General features: G+C 39.2%; 1 protein-coding gene across 1 annotated transcript; it reads right to left on the bottom strand.

The window, feature by feature from the left end:
- Nucleotides 1-1,729: 1,729 nt before the first annotated feature.
- On the bottom strand, nucleotides 1,730-5,249 carry LOC144975883 (uncharacterized). Its single transcript, XM_078920066.1, has 3 exons — nucleotides 5,243-5,249; nucleotides 2,686-2,864; nucleotides 1,730-2,632 (listed from the first exon to the last, which is right to left on the bottom strand). The coding sequence occupies exons 1-3, from the start codon at nucleotides 5,247-5,249 to the stop codon at nucleotides 1,730-1,732; spliced, it is 1,089 nt and encodes a 362-aa protein (XP_078776192.1).
- Between the last annotated feature and the right edge of the window lie 4,634 nt (nucleotides 5,250-9,883).

Below are 9,883 nucleotides of genomic sequence, written 5' to 3'. Positions count from 1 at the left end.
GTTATTGTTTTTAGACACCCATTTTTATGATTAGTTCTCATTAAAATATATCAGACTATAAACGTTCAAGGTTCCATGTAGATTTTTGGGCTGGAGCGTTATTTCCGGCTGGCGGACTTTGTGAGTATTTTAATTTAGCACAGAGCATCAATGAATTTGACGTTAGTCAACCCGTTGTTATTGCTTTTAGACAGCCATTTTATACTTAACTTATCACTAAATTATATCAATAAGACTATAAACATTCAAAGTTACACAGTTTTGTGTGTTAGTATGTTATACCCCGATGGAGACGTCGTGAGTATTTTTCCAATACGCATAACATCAATACATTTGCAATCAGATTTAATTTTAAAAGCAACGTAGACCACGGAAATTATTCCATTTTGTGGACAATAAAGATGTGTTATTTATCATCATAAGCATTATTATTATTATTATTATTATTATTATTATTATTATTATTATTATTATTATTATTATTATTATTATTATTATTATTATTATTATTATATTATTATTATTATTATTATTATTATTATTATTATTATTATTATTATTATCATTATTTATAAAACAAATCGACAGTGCTCCCGTGGCAGGTACTCGCACCCCCCCCCCCCCCGCCCCACCCACACACACAACCACACAGCTCTTTTTCTTTTTTCTTTTTTTTTCGAGGGGGGGGGGGGGGGGGGGTATGGTTGTTTGTAGACTATAATTCAAGGTGTTACATCCGATTTTGTGTGTGGGTATCAATGCCCACCCCTGTCATCACGTAGTCAATGTTTTTTTGCATCTGCCAATCCCAAATTATGTTTGTGTCAAGGTCGACCGTGATGTCGCGTCAACGAGGAGAAAAAAAAAAAAAAAAAAAAAAGAAGTACAAACCAAAACAAAAAATTAAAATTAAAAAGGTTAATAATGATAATAGCTGTCATATTATGAAATTACATTGGAATTTACGGAAGTCTGAAAACTGTTTTATTTTGTATGAAATCCATTATAAATTTTACGGTGATCAAGAACGAAACCTTTTGTTTATCTACCTCTTCCTGACTAAAAATTTATAAAAATCTTATTTTTAAAAAATAATAACACAGCATTTATTTGGCGGAATATCCACTAGACGTGCTCAAAGTGCATTACAAGGGGTCCCAAGCCAACAGCAATACTAAACATGAAGGACGAGACATGACGCCTGTCACGCGATATTACAATATTTTTTTTCGGACAAAGACAACGAACGTCCATGAACTCATTTTACACCTGAGTACGGTGAGATGATGTGAGTAAAGAGCCTTTTCCAAAGACCAAACTCTGCGCCACTCAGAGCGGGTCTCGAAACCTGAACCTTCCGATCCGAAAGCGAGAGTCATACCACTTGGTCCATCACAAAACAGGGAGGGGCACTGTTCTGTCGGCCACATGGATGTCTACCAAAAGAGCGGAGAGGCATACCATAAGAGCGGAAAAACACGTACCAAAAGAGCGGAGGGAGTGGGCACAGGTGCGGCGCCCGATATCAAAGAAATGTACAAGATTACTGTAAACCTTATTTTTATTTATTGTTATTTGTTTGCCTAGTGTGTGGAAAAATCCCCCTCTGCATTTTATGGGCTTGGGACCAACACACAACGATATCTTTTACCGCTGTGAGGCTGCATTAGGATTTTTATTTGAGCTGAGTGTAGGTTAAAAATTGGTAAAATCTTGCAAGGGAAACTATTTACAAGGGTCTGTTGATAAAACTCATTGCCTTCACAAACTCAAATCTGGATCTTTGGCCTGTTTTTTTCTCACTAACGAGCTGTGCAACTTTCTGGTCTTTGGGCTGTTTTTTCGATTCTGCTTTTGATCTCATCTTGATATATGTCGTGGCCTGGAATTTGATTAGGGCGTCAGTGAGCAAGAACACGTTCGGGTGGGGGGCATAGAACTCCTTGTTCAGCATCGAGTGGAAAGACTCTGCTGCGTTGTTCGTTCTTTTCTGGCCTTTGGGAACAGAGGCCCACAGTGGAGGTGGAAAAGGACTTGAAGGTAGTATGTATGTTTGTAGCAGATAATCGGAGTAGTGGATCAACTTGGTGTCGTCTGGTTGGCAACTCATGAGGTCCATGGCGAAACTGTCCTCAACCTCCGACGGATCCAAAGACGAAAGTCCAAAAGTGTAGGTCAGCCACTTGCCAACCTCATTTTTTGTTTGAAACTCATTTCCGAGTCCCAGCTGCTGGATTTTCCTGTGAAGAGCCTGTCCCAGATGGAAGTTGCACGCTTTTACAATGACGTCTGGAATCAACGTTTTAAGCGCGGTCATGGCTGCTTTCTCAAAGTCCATGGAAAACTGTCTACACTGGAGAGAAAGTGATCTCTCACGGCACAGGGATAGGATTGCTTTCCACATGTTTTTGTAGGTTTCTTGAGTTTTTGATGGTAGCAAGCAAAATACAAGTGGGCAGTAGATGCCATTACTCAGACAGTGGATGGAGTAGATCTGACTGAACTGGGGAGGACAAGACTTGAAAGTTCCGTCAACAAATAGCTCTTCCACATGTGCTGAACACAGCTCTTTCAAGTTGCTGTCTGTTGAGAAAATGATTATTCCGGTGCCATCATCATTATGCAGGACAAACTTTCACCTTTTGATGTGGTTGGATGAAAGTCGTTGTTCAGTATTCTGTGGACGTCCTCTCGTGTTTTCGGCAGTTTTGGCAATTGTTTTCGTCTCTGCCTGTAGATAGATCTTCTTACGTTGATGATGTCTTTATGAACCAGGTTCGCCTCTTCCATTTGGAGAAGTTCTGATTTCATGATTTTTGCTGGTCTTTCTGACACATCAGCTTCGGCCCGACGTTTTACAGCAGCTCAAAGTATCGTCTTTTCTGTAGTTCTGTAGTCTCTGTCATGATTGTGATTTGTTACAGCTGTCAGCGTTGTGGTTACTTGTCCGTCTGTCTTTACTCTTGATTTGCAGCCTTTAACTGTGCATCGCCAGTACTTGTCCCCATGACTTGTAGCATAGTCCAACCGATAAGTGTAGTTATTTAGGACAACGCAGTCAGCTCCTTTTTGGGTCTTTGATATTTTTAACGTGTCCATACAGATGAGTTGAAGAAAGAATGGAAGCCCGAAATTATCTTATAATATAGAGTTTGGAAATCAAACTACACACACACACACTAAATAACCTCGCGGTGTCTCTAACAATGATAGGCTATGTTATGCCTACAATAAGCACGGACAAGAATCCCGAAATTATCAAAATAAAAACACACACTAAATCAACTCACACGTTTCTTACTCGGTACATGTTTTTCAAGCACACGGACGAGAAACACACTAAACTCACACACTTATAAACTCACATGCTTCTAAATCACTACATATTTTTCAAGCACACTCCCGACAATTAAGAAAGATCGTAAGTACTAAGCAATGATCCTGAAACAGCTACGAACTTTTCAAACCCCACTGGTTTTTTTAAAGAGTTTACAGTAACCCTCCGCTCTTTTGGTATGCTGGCAAAATTACTATCTCCGCTCTTTTGGTATTTTCCGGGCCACATAGCCTCAATATTAATTAAAATTCATTTCTAATTTCATCACAGCAAAGGTCGACTACTTTCTACTAACACCGATAGGACCTCAGCAGATCTAGTCCAAGGTGAACGAACATGACAAACATAACGTAACGTTACGTGCTGTTATGCTAAGGGTTCAAATTAATTGTCATAAGAAAACAGAAAAATTCGGCCAGTAAGGGGGGGGGGGGGGATCCACAGGTAAAAGGTCGTTGACCCACATTATTAAAATTATATGATGAGCCAAGACGAAGAGTCAGAGAGAAATATAAAGTGACAAAGTGAGTCGGCTAGATGGAACAACTTCAGTAAAAGTGCATATTAAGTGCGAATAAGTGACAAAGTGAGTCGGCTAGATGGAACAACTTCAGTACAAGTGCACCAAGGAAACTATGAAAAGTGGATAGGGAATGAGATTAGCGGAAGAGTAGCGTCACTTGATTGGACGTCACCGGCGGAAAAGTTATTATATATATATATATATATATATATATATATATATATATATATATATATATATATATATATATATATATATATATATTATAGTTTTATATTTTTACGTCATGTTATTGTCGCCCCCCCCCCCCCCTTCTCCCCCCCCCCCTCTCTCTCTCTCTCTCTCTCTCTCTCTCTCACTCTCTCTCTCTCTCTCTTCCTTTCCACGCACACACACACATACACACACAAACACACACACACACACACATATATATATATATATATATATATATATATAAATACACACACACACACACACACACACACACACACATATTTTCACCTATATTTTTATTATGACAATCAAATATAATTATCTATATGTTTTGTGTTTACTTGATAAAGGCCAAAGGCCGAAATGTCGATTGTTTTGTGTTGTTCCCTTATTCATAAGTCAGATTTACTCCCTTTATCTCTATCTCCATCTGATTAAAACGATTTGAAATATTATGAAATTCCATATTCAACTGTGGTTATTACAGTGGTTTGACTGAATTTAGTGATATTATGTTATTGTCGAAATTGCAATTTGGTATTGCTTGTGACATAAGTAATGATGTCATCGGTCTTATATCACAACTCACGCCATGTCCTTAAATAAGATATGCTTTAGTCACATTATTGTTCAACATTTTATTCCAAAAGTTTCTGAACATTTCCGGTCATAAGCCCATGCCATATAATTGTTGTTGATAATGTACATTCATTTTTTAAAATGAAATAATATATTTGCATTCATTCTATGTTGCTTGCGCTGATGACACCAAAAAGCAACATATACTCCAATACTCGGTAAGATTATTGTACAATGATTGTTGTTGATTGTGTCTTTTTGTTTGTACCTCATTAAATAAAGTTTAATGCCCGACAAAATCATTTGGCTTTCTCATTGTGGTGTCACCGGTCACAGGTGACATCAACAACCTATAGACATTGTTGACGTAATTGTACTGTGTCAGACCTTGATGTTATATAAAGGGCCTTTGATTTATAAAGTACATGCTGTCTGTGTCAGACCTTGATGTTATTTAAAGGGCCTTTGATTTATGAAGTACACGCTGTTTGCTACACATTTAGATACATGAATGGACTATTATGTCACTTTTACTTTGAGGTAAAAAAAATTGGCACCTTTTGACCTTGGCTCATATACAGCCAAACCTGCCATAACTGAAACCTCTGTTAGACGGAATATTGTCTAAGAGGGTAAGCCTCCTATCACCCCCCCCCTTTTTTTTCCCCTTCCCCTACCCCAACGTAAATTTATTTATTTGGATTCGTTGGATAACATGTCTAACGCGACTATGAAAATTCAATCTAAGTTTGACGAATCTCCCTGTGTAAGACAGAAAATCTTCTCCATGTAACGGAGTTTCCCAATTAAACGGGAAAGATTCTCTACTTCCCGAGTTGGGGACCATAATTTGACACAAATTCTTTGTAAGGTTTTGAACCCCGGTCCATTTTCATCTGGCAATTTTATCATTAGACGATCACCTTTGCCTGGATAAAGACCACCTCCAAAAACCGAATCAGATGTAATAGTCTTGTTTGACCCATAGGTTTCAAGAGGAATCAAGTGGCTGGAGTTATCATTGACATAATAATTGTTCATTGTTTGTCTCTCACTCTGTTTTTTATCTGTTATTTCTCACTGTATCACACTTGAACTTTTTCATTGCTGTGATCTAATTCATGGGGTAACTGTTAATAATAGTAATAGCAATGTAAGTTCATCTTGGAAATCATTAGCTATAAGAGAGACATCTTCAGTGTAATATAGTTATAAAATGAGTATACAATACAGGATGATTGGATTTAGTGCAGCTCTTTATTTTCAAGCTAGCTGGATACGAAACGAAAAATAATAAACGGAAAAAACAAGGGAGCTAAAAAGTTCTTATTATTATCAAAAGGGTTGGTATGAACGTATTATTTACACTACTGTTACATCCCCCTTCTCAAATAGAACGTAAGCATATTTTTTAATCAAGATTGAGATAGATATATAAACACGTTATGCTCGTAGGGCCTGTCTAGAACATAGAACTTAGAACATCAAATGTAATTTGGGGACCCTAGGTTAAGAACCTCAGATCAGCCAATCAGTGGGCAGGATGCCAAAAAGTAACAAAACATAACGTAAAGATTTAAGGTTCCAAATGACCTCAGTAAGCTTTCCTAATGTTTTTAGATTAACATAAGGTAGGATGAGATCATAATAAGTTGGGAAAAGGCTCTTCAATGTGGGCATCACCTGAAAGAAAAAAGACTAGAGATCTCGTGACCTCGACCCAGTGGAGGGCATTATTGTGTCCCTTTATCCACTGGTCCCTAACCTAGTGTTTGTCTTTGTGTTCACCTCAATATCCATTAATATTCAGTGTAGGCGTAGAAATTTGGTGCATTGTGGGTATTGTGTATTGCATTCTACAGCACTTCCTATACTAGTGACATTGCCTATGAAATGACTGTAGACTATTCTGACAGTCACTCTTCCTCAAGGGTATTATTGCATGTATACCTGTGTAGAGGGTAATGAAGAGTGAGAATAAAGTGAGGTGACAGGTGACGATAGTAGAACTTATGGTTAGTAGTTTTCGACGAGCCTTTTAGGGCGGATAATTTCCCGACCAGACCTTGTGTGGTGGGTAGGTACAGGAATGTGAGTCTCCAGGGCATTGTCTGGACCATTGTTTGTCTCCTGCTGTGCAAGTTGTGTTGTGTACTCTTCGTTGTTCTTGAGCGATGGAGAACCTGGAGTCTTTCTTTTCTTAAGATGTATACGATTTCTGCGGACAGTACCGTTGGGTGTCTCCACTGTGTAGCTTCTTGGTTCCGCGGCATGATCTATCACTGTTGCTGCTGACCATGTATGGTAAATTGGGTCTTGTAGGAGGACCGGCTGACCTCTATGCAGCTGTGGAAGAGTGTTAGATACTTTGTCGTATTGTTCCTTTTGTTTCAGCTGTCTATGTTTCAGGTTGTCCCGAGCTTGTTCTATTCTGGGGGTGATCTTCATTGTTCGTGGTATTGGAGTTCGGATTGATCTGTTGAACAGAAGTTCAGCGGGGAAGGTAATGTCTGGTCAATCGGTGTAGTTCTTAGGTTGAGTAGAGCAATCTGCGGATTTTGTTTGGTCTCTTTTGATTTCTTTAAGCAGTTCTTAACCGTCTGCACCATCCTTTCAATGAAGCCGTTTGATTGTGGGAAATAAGGACTGGAAGTTATATGTTCGATTTCCCATTCCTTCATGAATGCTTTAAATTCCGTGCTTGTGAACTGTTTTGCGTTATCGGTCACAAGCGTGAGAGGAATACCGTGAATAGCAAACACTGATTGAAAGTATTTAATTATCTCTTGACTTGTCATGGTTGTCAGTGTTTTTACGAATGGCATCTTGCTGAAGTAGTCTCCCATTAGGATATAATTTTTTCCATCCAGATGGAATATGTCTGCCGCTAACTTCTCAAATGGGATATCTGGTAGTTTGGGCTGTAATAGCGGTTGACGTACCTGGCTTTTTCCATATTTGTTGCAAATCTGACACGAATGAACCTTCATGGTGATGTCTTTTGTCATACCGATCCAAAATACATTGTTTTTTGCACGTAGAATGCATTTGTCTCGACCTTGATGACCAGCATGAATTTTGTCAAGTATCATTTCTCGTAATTTCTTTGGTATCAAAATAGCTATGCCTTTAATGATGAGGTCATTGTCAAAAGAGAGTAACTCTTTCATGGACCAGTAAGGTCTAAGTGCTTTCTTCACTTGACTGATGTCTTCAGGCCAGCCTTCTCTTATTTGCTTTGCGAGTGAGGCAAGTTCTGCGTCGTTTGCTGTTTCCTCTAAGAGCTCAGTCCTCCTCTCTGGGCTTATTATTACATGATGGATTGTGGCGTCCAACTCAATTTCCTCACCACTTGTAGGTTTGTTTCTGGATAAAAAATCTGCAAAAACCATTTCTTTGCCAGGTTTGTATGTAATGGTGCACTGGTATGGTTGTATACGTAGGAGCATGCGCTGTAGTCGTGGAGGTGCCTTTGCAATGTTTTTCAACTGGATTGTCTCTAATGGCTTGTGGTCAGATTGTACAGTTATCTCTTTGCCGTAAATGTACGTATGAAATCTTTCACATGCAAAGACGACGGCCAGCATTTCACGTTCGATATTTGCGTATCGTGCTTCTGTGTCTGTCAGGCTCTTGGATGCAAAGGCAATGGGCTTTCCATCCTGTAGAAGCGCTGCTCCAAGACCGTTCAATGAGCTGTCCACTTCTATCGTGGTGGATTTGTGAGGGTCAAAATAAGATAGCCTCAAATGCTGGTGGATGTCATTCTTCATCATTTGGTATATTTTTTCATGCGAACTATTCCAGTTCCAGACATTATCCTTTTTCAAAAGCTCTCTCAGTGCGGTAGTTCTTTCGCTTAACCTTGGAATGAACGGACTTAGGTATTGGATCATCCAAAGAAACGACTGCAGTTCAGTTTTGTTGCTTGGACTGGCCTTTGATTTGATGTTGTCACACTTGCTGGGACTAGGCTGGACACCTTCTTGGGACCATTCTAGACCAAAAAATGTAATTTTATCCTGTCTGATGAAGCACTTCTTACTGTTGAAAACAAGGCCATGTTTTTTTGCTACTTCCATTAAATGGAGCAAATTTTTGTCATGCTCTGCTTGGTTCTTGCCATATACACATACGTCATCTGTGATACCTTCTACTCCTGGGCATTGTTCTAGAATTTCATCCATTTTTCTCTGAAAGACATCTTGGGAGACGCTGAGCCCAAAAGGGAGTCTTATAAACTTGTATCGCCCAAAGGGTGAATTGAACGTTGTCAGCAGACTTGATTCTTCATCTAGTTTGATTGCCCAGTATCCATGCTGCGCATCTAATTTGGAAAAGACTTTTGCATTGGAGAATTTATGCGAGATTTCTTCAAGGGTTGGTGTCCTATGGTGTTCTCTTTTAATGGCTTTGTTAAGATCTTTGGGGTCCAAGCACACCCGGAGTTTTCCATTAGATTTTCTACTGAATGCCAATGAATTTACCCAATCTGTTGGCTGACTCACTGGCTCAATGACACCTATTTCTTCCATCCTGTTTAGTTCCTGTAGTAGCTCGTCCCGTATGTGTATGGGGCATTTCCTTGGTGGATGTATTACAGGTGTGGCGTCTTCCCGGAGAGTAATATGGAATTCCCCTTCAAAGTTGCCAATGGAGTCGAAGCATTCGGGAAAGTCGTGCTTTAGCTCATCGAGTGGTGTTTTTGTTTTGGCTTGTATAGCGCAGTTTATTTTCACCAGGTTGAGTAGACGACATGCTTCAAGTCCTAAAATATTTGGGCTGTTTGAGTCTACTGCATAAAATGTGAGGCTGTGACCTTTGCATTTGACTTGTAAGCATCCTCTCTGATCAATTGTACCACCTCCGTAGCCAGATAAGACGGTCTTGTTTCCTGTGAGCACTTTGTCTATGTCTTCATCAGGATATATTTGGTTCAATGCTCTCACTGTGATAATGTTTGCATTCGCACCAGTGTCGACCTTGACTCTCAGGTTCATAATTTGTGATCTGTGAGGTACTTCCAATGGAATTCTCGTATATATTTCATCTCTCTTATTTTTGTCAATCCGACAGTATCAATGTTGAATTCATCGTCGTTAATAGTTTCTGCCATTAGGTCATGAACTTTTGGCTTGAGTGTAAATCTATGATTTTTATCCCATTGTTTATGGTCTCGATTGTTTTGTTTCGAGTTAGGGGGGATGGATCTGCAAACGTTTGCCCAA

Source organism: Berghia stephanieae, chromosome 6 (assembly GCF_034508935.2).
Source record: "Berghia stephanieae isolate SIO BIC M18660-M18661 chromosome 6, UCSD_Bste_1.3, whole genome shotgun sequence".
Lineage (NCBI taxonomy): Eukaryota > Metazoa > Mollusca > Gastropoda > Nudibranchia > Aeolidiidae > Berghia > Berghia stephanieae.
This window is presented reverse-complemented; position numbering and strand designations above follow the sequence as displayed.

What these genes read in the sequence shown, in the direction of transcription:
- LOC144975883 (XM_078920066.1), bottom strand. An exon ending in TGCCGAAAACACGAGAGGAC is followed by an intron (nt 2,633 to 2,685) that starts GTCCACAGAATA and finishes AAAAGGTGAAAG; the next exon opens with TTTGTCCTGCATAATGATGA.